The sequence below is a fragment of the Cyprinus carpio genome, chromosome A10 (genome assembly GCF_018340385.1).
Source record: "Cyprinus carpio isolate SPL01 chromosome A10, ASM1834038v1, whole genome shotgun sequence".
Classification (NCBI taxonomy): domain Eukaryota; kingdom Metazoa; phylum Chordata; class Actinopteri; order Cypriniformes; family Cyprinidae; genus Cyprinus; species Cyprinus carpio.
In genome coordinates, this window is record NC_056581.1 from 16,635,575 (window position 1) to 16,650,690 (window position 15,116).

Sequence of the window (15,116 nt, forward strand, 5' to 3'; positions counted from 1 at the left end):
ACCTTTGAAAGCAGAGTGATAAATAAAAGAACAGCCTGCAAACATGCTTTAGCTTTATAGAAGCCTTTTACAGTTTTAATCTATCTGTATATAATAAATGTTTTTTTTAATACTCTAACGTGAACTTTATTTGCTTGCTTTTTATGTTTGAAATGTGCTATGAATTTTTATTATTATTTATTTAGATTATTATTTCAGTTGTTTTATCACAGTCAATTATTATTACGATTATTATTTTTCATTTTAGATTGCATTCCTGCAGTGTTTATAAAGGCCAGAATTCTGTATTTATTGATTAAAGCAAAAAATAATCTTGAGTAGTTAAAAAAAAATCTGTCAGGGGTTGTCCCTTGGGGTTGGAGATGGAACTGGAGAGGGTTTATGAGACTATGATAGTTAAATAAACTATGTAAGTAAATAAGTAAATAAATAAATGTATGCATGCATGTCCATTTAAATGTAAAATATAGCAATCATATAATAGCATTCAAATGTTTGGGCTCAGTAAGATCTTTATTTTAAAGAAAGGAATGCTTCTATTTAGCAGGAACACATTAAATTGATCAAAAGTGGCAGTAAAGACATTTACAGTATTGCAAAAGATTTCTATTCTAAAATAAATGCTGTTTCCAAAAACAAATTAAGCAGCACAGCAGTTTTCAATATTATTACAATAATAAGAAATGTTTCTTGAGCAGCAAATCAGCATACTGTATTAGAATGATTTCTGAAGGATCATGTGACTCTGAAGACTGGAGTAATGAAGCTGAAAATTCAGCTTTACATCACAGGAGTAAATTTCATTTTAAAATATATTCAAATAGAAAACATTTTGAGAGGGTAACATTATTTAAAATCCCAGGTGATATGTATTATATTGTATTATATTGATAAGCAATTAATTTAGGTCATAGAGGTTCATGAGAAGAAATAAATAAAAACCCTGAACTATATAATATATAGGTGAAGATTATTAATCAATGTTTAATTTTTTGTTTAATGCATGTAAATGGCTTTTTTCACTTTTTATATCTCCGAACTATTAAAAAATAGAGACCAAGATCAATTATTTTCCTCAACATATTTACAGGTTATCTATAATTTTGATTTAACTTATCCTGGGCCACAAACAAGGGTTATTTTAAAACAGTAGGCTATATTATTGGGCAAAAGCTAAATATTTAAAAATTATAATACTTTTGAATAATTGAGTATCTTTTATTATGGTATTTTCTGTAAGTGTATGACATCTTCATAGCATTACTGTAGACCTCCCCGTCTGTCAATCATTATTTTCAATGCATTCACCGAACCAAAACAAAAGCATCATATATGGAATGTGTCCAAGACCAGCAGCATCTTTCCCTGCACATGCACCGTCTCAGATCCGTGTCAGTCCTTAACACGTATGTTTATGTGACTCGTGTGTGTCCAGGTCCGAGCGCCCAGACCTGGATCCAGGCAGGGATAGTGTGGTGTTTGCACTTCTCCAGCTGTATAGATTTAACCCCTCCTTTGTCAGTTGGACAATGGCAGGCCCCTCCCTTGCTGCTGAGCCGGGGCTTTTACTGGGCCCTTTGCCAGGGGAGGCTTTAAAAGGGTACATGCACATGCCCAGGTTTCACTCTCACATCAGGACGTCCCAAGGGCATCGAAGCGAGGTGAGTTCTTCTCCGCTACGGGCCCGTTGTCTGTCCCCCCATCTCCCTCATATGTTTAAACCGCCACAGGCCTCGGCTTCTTTCAGAGAGGCCTTCCTGTTTGGTCCAATAACTTGAGAACGACACCAAATCAGAGCACATAGTCAAACCGTGCTGATGTAAAGTCTCATTTAGTCGAATTCAGAGGGGTGTTGTTTTTTTTATCACTATTATCTTTTGTGAAGTTTCATAGACTAATTATATGCTTAATCTGTAACTTTTTGTAACTGTTTGTACCAACTTGCTCTTTGTTTTCAAGCCAACAAGATGACTCACCATTGCACCAAGTTCTCTGGCCATTGGAAGGTATGTTGTAAAAATAATTTTTCTGAAGTTTTAAATGAAAGAAAAAGTTTATTAGAGTAATTTTTTTTTTTTAAATGCTATTTTAGTGTTTCTACTAATTATTAGTAATTTTTTTGTGAAATGTACTATCAATTTCTGAGTGAAAATTAATCAAAGTAAACACTACACCATTTTAATGTATTATATAATAATAGAAAGTATTTATTAATATTTTGCATTTGCTTTTATTTTTGTATTTTTTTGTGTTTCATTTTAATTGTATCTTAAGTTTTAGTATTTTGTCAAAAATGTTTATTCAAATATATCAAACAAAGATTATTTTACTAGAAGTGCATTTTACAAGAAAATACTATTTCAATTTAAAATTGTAATAGTAATTGTAAAATCAAGTAAAAAATTGTCCAAAATTTGTAAATCAAGTTGTAAGTCAAACAAAGATATTGAAGTACATTTTACAAGAAAAAGCTATTTCAGTTTTTCTACTCTAAATTTCAGTGTGTTCTTTGCAATTGTTTTGGAAATTTACTTGCAGTTTACAACACACACCGATTTTTTTTCAGTGTATGCTTGACACTCAACACGATGTCCAAAACAAGTTGTTGTTTTCCAGAGAATCTTACATAAGTTTGAAAATATTGTATAATGATTGCAAGTGCTCCAGGAATGTTGTTATGTTGAAGGTTTTGCTATAATTTGATGCAATTCCTAGTATGTTACCGCTGGTGTTGCGTAACTGCTGCTTTTATAGTGCTTCACATCCCATTTGGCCTTTTTCACCAACATGTAAGTCTTTAATTGTGTCCTAAAAATCAAAGAAACCCAACCAACCTCTTCCATACAAACCATCTAGTACGACGAGGAGTGTTTCCAGGGTCGTCACCATGAGTTCACCTCCGAGTGCTGCAACGTGATGGAGTTCGGTTTCGAGACTGTGCGCTCATTGAGAGTGGAGAGCGGAGCGTGAGTGTTTTCTCAGAACCCTTTGTCTGATAGTTTATGCAATTCCTGAAGTTTGTGCCAATTATTTCCACTAGCTGTGACTCCATGTCAGAAAAAAACATGACCTGACCCTTCACTCTCACAGAAAACATGCTCTATAAAGCTATAAATCATGAGAGTTTAGGCTTAGATATTAGATGTTAGTGTGGCTTGAGTCTGTAAGCTCAGTTTGAGGTATCATTCATGTCCTATCACAAACAGTGCTCATTAAGTGGCAGAAGTTGGGGCTAATGGTTTGTTAAAATCACTAACCCTAAATCTGAGCAATAGTAATCGTGTTTCTTGGTCAGCAGCGGTTTTGTGTCCTTATTCCATGTGGCATTTTATTTATGTAACCTTAACTGGAACAGACAGGTCACTTAAGAACATGTTTTGATGTATGAGGACGGTCTGAAATGAAACATTCATGCGCTTATCCACGAACTGATGCCATGATGTTGATTTAGTACACTGTAAAAACAGATTTTTCGAAGATGTAAATAAAACAAAGATTATTGGGATATGCTTTAGAAGAAAATATTATTTTAGTTTTTCTACTTGAAAACGTCATGTTTTTATTCATTGTGTGACATGCCATTTCTTTGTAATTATTTGGGAAATTTACACCATTTTTTTGAGTATTATATATTCTATTAAAGTATTTTTTAATATCATGTATTTGCTTTTATATTTATATTTTAATTTTATCTTGTTTTAGTAATTTTATAGTGTGCTTTTCTCATTTTTGTTTTTTTTAATATTTCATTTTAGATTTATTTTTTTTTATTTTTTTTTCATTTTAGTTTTAGTTATTTTAGCACTTAAACTTATATTTCAATTAGTTGCCAAGGCATTTCTAATTTTCTAAGTTCTTTTAATCAAATATTTATATTGTACTTTATTTCAGCTTTATTTCAGTTAACAAAAAACATTTTAATAGTTTTAATTTTAGTTAACAACACTTTTAAAAAAATTTATTGTAAAAACATTTTTGATAAGATTATTGGAGTATTTTTTACAAGAACTACTATATTAGTCTTTCCATTTCAAAAATGTCATATTTAATTTGATGTGTAACTTGTAATTACTTGTGAAATGTAACTATTTCTGAGTGAAATATATATAATATAATATATATATATATTTGTATTCGCTTTTATTTCTCTATTTTCATTTTACCTTAATTTTGTAATATGATTTTGTAATTTTTGTTAGTGTTTTTTTTAGCTTTCATTTATTTTTTAGTATAGTTTTTGTTATTTTTGTAACTTGTTTTATTTTAGTTAGTTGCCAAGGCCAAGGATTTTAATCTAATATTTAAATTTAGTTTCAGCTTTATTTTGAGTAACTAAAAATAGTTTTAATAGTTTTAATTGTAGTTAATAATTTCAGCAGAGGCTACAGTGTTTAACCCATGTTTGTCTTCAGGTGGGTGGGCTACGAGCACTCAAATTACCAGGGTCACCATTTAGCGCTGCAACTACCCTAATACCCACACCTCTATACCAATCAATGAATAAAACATCGAGAGAATGACCTCCTTTACCTCCTTTAGACCAATTTCCTGTTCTGTAAGCTCTCAAAGCTTTAAAACCATATCATCACTCACCCACCTTGCCTTTTCTTTAACAACATTCACAATAATTTGTTGTTGATTGCAATTAATTCATATTATAACTATCATTTTTGGTTTGCATTGGAAAGATGCTCATTGGTTGACATTATGTTTGATATAATTCTCCCAGAACCACAGGGAGTGCAGAATGACCATCTATGAGAGGGAGAACTACCTGGGCCGCAAGGGAGAGCTCAGTGACGACTATCCCTCTCTTCAGGCTATGGGATGGTGCAACAATGAAGTGGGCTCTATGCGTGTTCAGTCCGGAGCGTGAGTATCTGTTTGGGTTCTTCTGTCACTTCTGTATCATTTGTCCTTTCATTTTTTTTTGATCGCCACTGTCTGTTCTTCGATCCGCACACGACAGGTTTGTGTGCTACCAGTTCCCTGGTTACCGTGGATACCAGTACATCATGGAGTGTGACCGCCACTGTGGGGAGTACAAAAACTTCAAGGAGTTTGGCTCCCATTGCCAGACCCCTCAGATCCAGTCCATCCGCCGTATCCAGCAGTAACGGATTTCTCCTCCACCCTCTCCTTGCAAAAACTCTCATGCCCCTTTCTGCCCGATGCTAAATAAACTGTCTTTCTTAAACCTCACTGACCTCCTGTTATAAATCTGTGTCCAAAAAAGCGCATTTACTGAAACCTCGAAGTAACAGTGAGGAATTTTTGGACACTTTCAAACAAATTAAAAAGAATGGTGTGCCTTTTATTACAAATTGATTTAACTTATTTTTTTATTTTTTTTTTACTTTTTAGAAGGATAGTTCACCCAAAAATAACAATTCTATCATTATTTGTTTACCCTCATGCCGTTGCAAACCTGGGGGAATGTCTTTTTTTCCACTGAACGCCAAAGGAGATATTTTAAAGAAGGTTGGTAACCAAACAGCTGATGGTAGCCATTGGCTTCCATAGTTTTTCCATCAACTATTTGGTTACCAACATTCCTCAAAATATCTTCTTTTTTCTGTTCAGTAGAAGAAAGAAACTCATGCAGGTTAGGAACAAGTAAATGATGACAGAAAATTCATTTTTGGGTGAACTATCCCTAGGAAATAAAATGCACTTTCACCGTTTTCCGCCAGAGGGGGCAACAAACCTACAATCCAAAAGATCACAAATAAGAAAAACATGCATTAGGCTTAAAGAGAGACAAAATTTCAAACTCTCTTTGGAGAATAAACACGGTCCATAACATGACTTAACTTGTTCCTAGAGGTATGTTTAGAATATCATTGTTTGTCAGATTAAATCACATGACCAGAAACTGAAAGGAGAAGCCCAAACAAAAAAACTGCTTTTTGCAGATGTATTGTTGATAAAAGATGTGGTATGCGCTTACACAATGATTTTTACTTAGATGGCGCAGCAGCTAGACTTTCCCACTATGATGTATCCATGGGTTATGAATATTAATTACGTAACGTGACGCCTAGATGATTTGCTGAAAAGTGAGTGGGCGCTATTCAGACGGCGAACCTACGGAGAAGGTTTGACTAATGAATATTAGTGAAGTAACGTGACTGGGCGCTTCAGGAAGGTTACTAAGCAACGTCAGCAGGATCTATTTAATATGCACAACGCAAGCCTTCGCGTCATAGTTTCGCGTACTTTGCGTAAATCAGTTAAATGAAATGAAAATCAATGAAAAGTTAAAAGAAAATAAAGAAGTATAATAAAATGATACTAAAACAACTCGTTTCGCATAAAAGTATAATTAAATAAAATGTAAATAAAATCAAGACTGCACACACCTCAAAGATTTGCTTTACTGGAGCTTAGCTTATAGAGGGCTCCAGTTCCTTGTTTTGTGAGTCCAGCGCCGGGTTTTGCGTCGACTCGGCCGCTGGGAGGAAGTGCAGTTCTCAGAAGAGCCTGAATTTCACTTCACGACGCGCCGTGGGGCTCAGCTCACACACAAGCACTAAAACAAGAAAATAGTCGTGTATTCCCATTTGGATTAACCGTGGGGAAACCTTAAGAAGAAGTCTTCCCCGGAGGACCTGAGCGGAAACGGACTGGAGTGTTTTATGTGGACGGATATAGTGTTTTTGTTGAGCGATGTCGGAAGAGATGAAGACTTGGATCTGCGACCCAAACACGGATGGAAAAGAAAAGAGTGGTTTCTCTCGGTAGTAACATCGAAAAATCAAAATCAGGTGTCTTTTGGAGAAAAGTACATTTGAAACCCCTGAACGAAGCGTAGTGGGTTTGAAAGCCCCGTCGTTTTGTTTCTCTCTCGAAACTCAAGAGTTTCGTTCATGTAATCTTGAGATTGAAACGCACAGCCCATGCATATGAAGTTCCGCAAGCTCTAACATTAGCGAAGAGATTTCAGGGTGAACTCTTTATTTTTTGTTTTATTTACAACAAACTCACAGTAGCTGTGTTTTTTTGTGTATGTTCCTGCCTTGCAGTTTCATCTGACCACATTTTGTGCCACCATCGCGACATTTCTTTTTAGAAAAAGGAAACTCGGATTGCTTTCGTTCACATTAGCTTATTTCCTTTTCTAGCGCCCCCCTCTCTTCTGTAGGTTACAGTAGTGCAATATCTCAGCCGTTTGTTGCTTAGAGCACACCTCTCATTATATAAATAAATTGACGAGCAAGCAAATCCAGTTTAAGAGGAAAACTGCATTGCGCTGCGCTGCACATCAAAACGCATCTAGTTTAATTTTGTCCCTTTAATTGGTTTATAAGATCAAGACAACCAGCTTGGATCAACAAGAGGAGTGAGTGACAGGCAGATCTCAACCATCGAACCACAAAAATGGGGATTTGTTTGTGATATTACCAGGGTATTTACACATGCATATGCTGTTTAGATCCTGAATGCAATTTTTGGATGTTCAGGAAACAATCCAGCTGCCCGTGTCGCATCGATAGCCATTATTTATGTTTCTCCAACCATTAGTCTCTTTAGGTTTCCACCATCTTTCCGCCTTTTAAGAAGAGGAGGATTCATGTTCCCCTTATTAAATGTGGTCTGATGTTTGCGTGCTGTCAACGGGTTAATGTGATTAAACGGAAATATCGGCGCATACTAGTCGTCCATTTTCATGCATTGGTGATTTGTCTGTTTTCCAGCGAGATGGCTTGCTTTATTTTAATGCCTTAAGGAGATCGTCTTGTCCGCTCGTTTACGACTTAGGTTCTATATCTTGTTGCTTTTAACGGGATTGCATCGTCGTTTTGATTTGAGTGTCATCCATTTGTGACACAGAGTGGCCAGCTTGAATGTATTTGTAGTGAACCATCCCGTTATTTCCATACTTCTGCACGGACGGTGGCTCAAATGAACTTGCACGTCATTGTTTGACAGTCATTACACGAGGCAGGTTGGTTCGCGTTAAACTCACTCAAAGGGAGTCGGAGCTGGATGGGGGGCTCGATTAATCGATATTATCGTTATCACCAACTAGTATTATTATTTTGGAAATTTCCGGATTTTGAGGTGATGCCATGCACATATATTCTTCCTCTTTGAAACAAGAAGCCATTTCTGCAACTCCAGTGGACCCGAGGGTGATGTTGCTTCACAGATAAAGCAACCTATAGATTTTCCATTCAGAGTGTTGCTGTTTTTTTTTTTCTTCCTCAGCTTTTATCGTGTGTTTTTCAGCCACTATGGTTGATTTCTGAGGAGGGAAACACGATAATTATTAAACACAACAAACCAAAAAAAAAAACCCCGGCTGGAATAGATGTTCGCGCCTCTATCGCGCATCACCATCATCATCATCACCACGACAGCTCCCGCGCTCGTCTCGTGCTGAGTCCACCCGCCCGCGCGCAACATCACCGTCCCCTCACACGTCCCCCTCCTCCTCCTCACGGCTGGTTCTGGTACCGTTAGCGACTCGGTTCGACCCAGAGGGCTTGAAGATGGCGGACCTCGAAGCGGTTCTCGCCGATGTCAGCTACCTGATGGCGATGGAGAAGAGCAAATCGACTCCAGCGGCCCGCGCGAGCAAGAAAATCATCCTTCCCGAACCCAGGTAACGTCACGTTAAGCCAAACGAGTCTGTCAGACAGTTAATTCACACACATTACGTTCAGTATTGTCTTGAAGCGGCTGGTAGATATGTCAAAATTTTGAGTTATTCATTTCCACTGCACCTTGACTGAACATTCGTGTAATTTGGTGTTAAATAAGCGATTTTAAGTGTTCGTTAGAAATTCCCTGTCACCATCGTCAGCAGTGGCCTGTCATGTACTACACACAGGGTTTGTTGTTTACTGCTTTCTTTCGCTTACAAAAACCACCAGAGTATTTTTAGACAAGCTACTTACGTTTATTTTTGGAGATATAACTGTTAGCTCAGTAATGCTATTTGGTTACCTCATAGTAGCATGTAAATACGATGGTATGAATATGGTAATTGGGCCCGGACAGTATCAAAGTACCGACTAGTGCTATCGTAGTAACACTACAGTACTTTTTGAAAGCTTTGGCTAAATACACATTTTGTTCTGTGTTTAGTGTTTTTGGTGTTGTTCAGCAGTTACTGGGGCCTGCTGGGAAAATTCCCCCGTGTGAATCAATGGCTCTTATCACCTGTAGATTTGCACCGGGCTGAGGGTGATATTCACTGTAAACGGGTCGAAATTCTGACATTGCCTTCACATTTGTGCTTGCATACTCAATAAGGCATACAAATCCGCTTTGTTGGGGTTTCGTGTGACTGTTCTGAATCGTTAGACCTTGGAAACGTCAAAGCAACAACGACTGTATCTATTGTACTGGAGTAAAAATGTCATCTGTTCAGATGGTGAATGTGTTTCTTCTACCTCGTACCAGTTAACTTTTAGTTTCTGGTTTTGTTTGTCTTGATTATCACTTTTTAATTTAGTGTTTTTAACTTCTTTCAAATGGTAAGAAATATGTTTACATTTTAACCCCCTTTTTTTCTACACAGACCACATATATTCACTTTTTGTTTTCATTGCCTTCAGAATGCACATTGTTTGGAGGACAACATTGGGCAGAATGTGGAATAACAACTTTGTAAATAACGATTTAATATTTTGGGATTTTTTATTTTTTTTGTCCAATTAATCAAAGAAATCAACCGGTTGTTCATTCATTAAAATAGTCATGACATAAAAATGTATTCGTCTTCCATTTATGTCGGATTGAATCAGTTCATGCACATAAACCACTTCATATTAGCTAGACATTGAACAATACTTGCCCCTTAGAAAGTGAATACAAGAATCGGATGGTGTCTAGAAGTAGTAAACCTATATTAAACACAATTAGATAGGCTTAAAATATTGTTAATTATGGTCTTTGGAGTTTATTGTACCTGTCCTCTTGGATATCATGTGAGGAGTCCCTTGTGTGTGTTCTACATAAAATTTTTTTTTTTTTTGTTTGTTTGTTTTTTTTATGGCCACTCTCAGAAAACTGTAAAAGTGATAAACTGACAATGCTGTCACAGTTTATGTAGTTGTTTGGCCGTTACTACGTCGGGAGACTGAACACTGTAAATGTTATTTAGACCTGCTTTTGGTAACAAACCGAGGCCCAAGAAATAGGAAATGGTATTTCATATTTCAGAGTTTGCTCATCTCATTGGATCACTATGGTGATACGGCTGTCAGTTTACAATGTAAAGCCTGTAGTTCAACACAAAGCTTTTATTGTACAGTTTACACAACCATGTGTCTCAGTATAGCCTGTGCATTGGTGGAATTGCAGTAGTTGGAATGTTTTTAAAGTTTATATAACACTTAAGAGTGATTCGTGATCTCTTAGTGTAGCTGCAAATTTTGTTGTCATGTAAACAGTTAAGACTAGTTAAAAGTGCACAGGTAGCAATATATCCCTTTCTTGGAAATATGGGGTATTAAGGACATGTTTAGACTTTTCCTCAGCATGTTATGGTATACAGTGTTTCCCATTAATTACCTAGACTGTGGCAAAGGTTTAACTCTTGGAAGTGAAGAAATTAAGACAGGATTGTAATTTTACTACTGTAAAATATTTATCTACAGTGCACATTAGCAACATTTTGGCAAAAGGTCTATTGTAAATTGTCAAAAGTCTAGAAATGTGCGAAACACAATTCACGCAGAAGTAACTTTCAAATCAGACAGTTTTCTGTTGGTCATCACGGCAAATTTTTGTGAACAATTTAACTCTATTGGGAAATCTTTCGCTTTCCTTCAAAAATACTGATTGTGTGGAATCCTATTGGAATGACTGGATTTCACCTGTGAAAATTTGCATTACAACTGTAAATGGGACCACAACTTCACAATAGTAATGTATTTCTGTCTTTGGTATAATAATATTGTAAAATTACTAATATATTAACATTCTTTGGCTGCACATTTGCAATAGTAATATTTCTGTCTTAGGTATAGTAATGTAAAATGATTGTTATATTCAAATTTGTTTGGCTTCCTAAAAACACCAATTTGAATGTGATTTGGACTAAGTCACAACTAAAATGATTTTGGTTTGAGTCCACTTTAAAGTCCAGCTAGAAGTCAATGCAAAGACTTTATTCTGTTCAGTATGGTCATTGAAAAAATGTTGGCGCACCTAGTTTTGCTTCCAGATTGATGCACCAAACATTAATATGTACCACCCTCCAAAGGCTTACAAACCTTTGTGGGGAACACTGGCATAGATTGAATAATTTTGTTTAACTTGTTGCTTGTTAAATATAAATTTACATAAATTAACCTCAGTGTTCATGACTGTTTTTAGCATTGTAATAGAATTTGAAATAATGCCACTTTGAGCTTTTAAAGGTTGTTTTTTTTTTTTTTTTGACGTGATGGTTGTAAAACCTTGAACCAAGAATATCTTAAGTGCTCAGTTTTATTGCTGACCTAACAATTATTTATAGAGCTTGTCCTTAGTGATTGTCACCTATGTAAACATAACATATAATCCTGCAAAAGCATTCAACCAGCCATTTTAAAAAGTCTTCTGTTCGTCGGCCAGCATAAGGGCAAAGGCAGAGTAAACTCAAGGAAAGATTAATTTACGGTTAATCATCTTCCTTCCTACGCCAAGGCTAATATAACGTCTCTCCCTGGGCTGAGATGATGCATGTGCCGGTGGGCTATTTAGCTTCCCTGGATGATGTGGTAATGCACGGTATGAATCTGAAATGATAACAGGGGTTGGCTTTTCCATTCGGCAAAGTGGTAAGCCATACATCCACTCATCATCGTGATTAGTCTGCTTTAGTTGTTCTGTTTGTTCTGAGGGATCACTGTAGTACACAGTACATAGGGCGGCATCATCACAGATCGAGTGAAAGCATTAGCCAGTAACATCAGTGTCCCCATCATTAGCAATATTACTGGATACATAAGCCTCTTGCCACTCCCAGCTGCACCTTCAGACTAACACTGACGTTTAACGTCAAACTCAAATTCAAGCGCTTGTTTGTTGTTGTTCAGTAAGCATTTTTAAACCTCTGTGGTGTAAGAGAACCGTTTAAATATCCCATATTGACAGCAGAAATGATCCAGTGTGCATAAAAAAGAATAAGCTGATGGTACAACAAAGGCGTTTGTTAATGAATCAGGGCTTAACATTAAGCATTCTCATGTGGTTGTGCTTTGGACAAGTAAATTTGTCATGTACTTGTCTGAGTATAAAGTTACTTACTTGAGAGAAAATACATTTCAATTGAGTTATAAATATAATTTTTTGTTTTAAGTTATGCAAAATATAGTATAGTATTTAGAGTAAATGTAGTAGATTTTTTATATATGTAGTAGATGGTGTCTAAAACGTAAGTCTCTTAATATTAACTTCTTGTTTATTGAAATGTTGTATAAAATCACATTTGTAATCATGCTGATTTTTTGAGCAAAAAAACGGCACTCAATCATTGTGTGATCTTGAATTTTTTGATAATTCTTCATGCGTTTTAATACTGAATCATGCAGTAAAAGAAAGCACGTGCACTAGTCTAACCTACTAGACTTCTTTACGTAGGCCTAATGTATGCGTGCACTCTGTAGGTGTGTTTTGTTTGATTTTTGCAATATACTCAATAATGTCAAATTGCACATCGTTAAAACAACAATTATGATATTATCGCAAACAATATATATCACACACCCCTATAACAAAGACTATATCACAAATAAAGGCAGTTATTATTGTTTTTGGTATTGACATTTTCAAGTTACTTGTCCGATTGGGCAAGTAAATTTCTCTTTCGCTTGCCCGTCCAAAACATTCACTTGTCCCGGACAAGCGTTAATGTCAAACCCTGAGGATGAATTTTGTCCTTTGCCGGCAGAGAAAGTAATGGCGGAGAGAGATAGCACGGCTCTGCTACATTCTCCTCGGGCCAGTTGTGAGCCTGCTGGCAGAGAGGTGAGATTTTGACAGCATGACTGGAAGTGTTTGAGGCGCTGGCGGGATTGTTTGACAGCAAGACGAGTGGAAGAGACTTGAGATTGCTTCAGTCACTTAGACGTTGGACCATGGGACGGAATTGATGTGATTGCAGACAGACAAAGCAAGATATGAATGCGTCTGAATCCTGAGAGAGACAGGCAGCGAGGGGTCACACATGTTGTGGCTGAATGCAATATCTCCTGCACGGGTGCAATCCTGCATTTTAAATTGAATCCATTAGTCGGTGGTTTTGAACTAGTTACCACTTTTGAGATGCTAAAGGGTCAGTTAATGTGTCATAATAATGTAGGCCAGGCGATAAAATATGAATGCGGAGCGTGAGTAAAACATGTAGTCATTAATAAATGTTTGTTTATGTCTTAAAAGGGCTCATTACAGGCTTGAGGTTTCAGCCACTCAAGTGTATGGCTTATAAGCGCTCCAGATATCAGCTTTTGCTTTTTGCAGTAATGTGTTAAGTCATTTACTAGGGAAGGGTGCTAAAGTATTGTTTTTAAGCCTATACTGAATCAATATATATCTATTTATGTATTTCCTCTGAAATTACTTAAGATGGTGGATTTTTTTTTTATTTTTTTTTATGTTTAATAAAACAATTTGACAATAATTAGGCCTAGTAGTTTTATTTGTTATGTACAAATATAACACATACATGGTAATAAACAGCAATATTTACCTTTGTACACTACAGTTCAAAAGTTTTGGCTTAGTAAGATTTTTAATATTAATATTTAATATTAAGGCTGCATTTATTTGATTAAAAATGCAGAAAAACAGGGATATTTTGAAATACTATTACAATTCAAAAGAACTTTTCTATTTGAATATATTTTAGAATGTAATTTATTCCTGTGATGCAAAGCTGAATTTTCAACATCATTACTCCAGTCTTCAGTGTCACATGAGCCTTCAGAAATCATTATATGCTGATTTGCTGCTCATTTCTTGTTATTATCAATGTTGAAAACAGTTGTGCTTCTTAATGTTTTTGTGAAGTGAAGTGAAGTGACATACAGCCAAGTATGGTGACCCATACTCAGAATTCATGCTCTGCATTTAACCCATCCAAAGTGCACACACACAGCAGTAAACAAACAAACACACACCATGAACACACACCCGGAGCAGTGGGCAGCCATTTATTCTGCGGTGCCCAGGGAGCAGTTGGGGGTTCGGTGCCTTGCTCAAGGGCACCTCAGTCGTGATATTGTCACTTTTGATCAATTTAATGGATCCTTGCTGAATAAAAGTATCAATTTATTTAAAAAAATTACATTTACATTAAATCATTTAGCAGATGAAAAAAATATCTAGTAAGAAAAAATTTAGTAAGAAAAAATTCTTACTTACCCAAAACTTTTTTATGTTAAAATGGCATACCATGAGTATTCATATATCATTGCACAGTAGTATTTATATTAGCAATGCTAATATCAGCCCTGTCTGTTTACCATAATGTGTCAGGTCACTCACTACAGGGCTGTCTGTGTCTGGTCCAGGACTGCAGAAAGCCTGTTTGGGAACACTCCTATCTCCCCTGACCTGCACTCTGACTCTACGGGGCTGTGGTTGGGTGATAATGAGCCCTTGGAGGGGGTGCTAATTGATTCAGTCTCCCAAACTTGCTGCTCATTAACACCCTCTCCCAGGGCAGCATGGCAGTGCCTTCCTTTGGGAAGCGATGGGCGGAGAACTGAGCAGGTGGTTGTGGAGAGACCTAAACTAAGGCAGGGAACAAGGTGGAAGGGCAGCGCGGGAGGTTAGCTTCAAATCCAGTTGCCTCACTTTCAGGACAAGATGGGTTTTAGCTTATGTGGGGTTTGGATGGCCTTTGTTTTGCATATAATGTTTTGAACTAAATTCATCTTTATATTTTTTTCCCATTTTCTCACAGTATTCGGAGTGTCATGCAGAAGTACCTAGAGGAAAGGGATGAACTGACCTTTGACAAAATCTTCAACCAGAAGATTGGTGAGTTTTATAAATTTTTCATGTCATCTTAAGCCAGTTTTGCATTGTCAAAAGGTCCAAAGTTGTTTGTCATTTTTTCAGATCTGTTAAAAAGGTCATTGAGGATACAAACAGAGTAATTCTTTGAATGAGCT

At 36.4% G+C, this 15,116-nt stretch overlaps 1 protein-coding gene and 1 pseudogene across 1 annotated transcript in view; both read left to right on the plus strand.

Annotated features, from left to right (window-relative positions):
* Positions 1-1,509: 1,509 nt before the first annotated feature.
* LOC109066944 lies at positions 1,510-5,202 on the plus strand (annotated as a pseudogene).
* A 1,246-nt stretch (positions 5,203-6,448) lies between these two features.
* LOC109093673 (beta-adrenergic receptor kinase 2-like) overlaps positions 6,449-15,116 on the plus strand; it is a 57,908-nt gene continuing 49,240 nt past the window's right edge. Inside the window, exons 1-2 of the mRNA XM_042765458.1 lie at positions 6,449-8,608; positions 14,906-14,982. Of these exons, the coding sequence (XP_042621392.1) occupies positions 8,496-8,608; positions 14,906-14,982 (190 nt within the window). The 5' untranslated portion in view covers positions 6,449-8,495. The remainder of the gene's footprint in view (positions 8,609-14,905; positions 14,983-15,116) is intronic.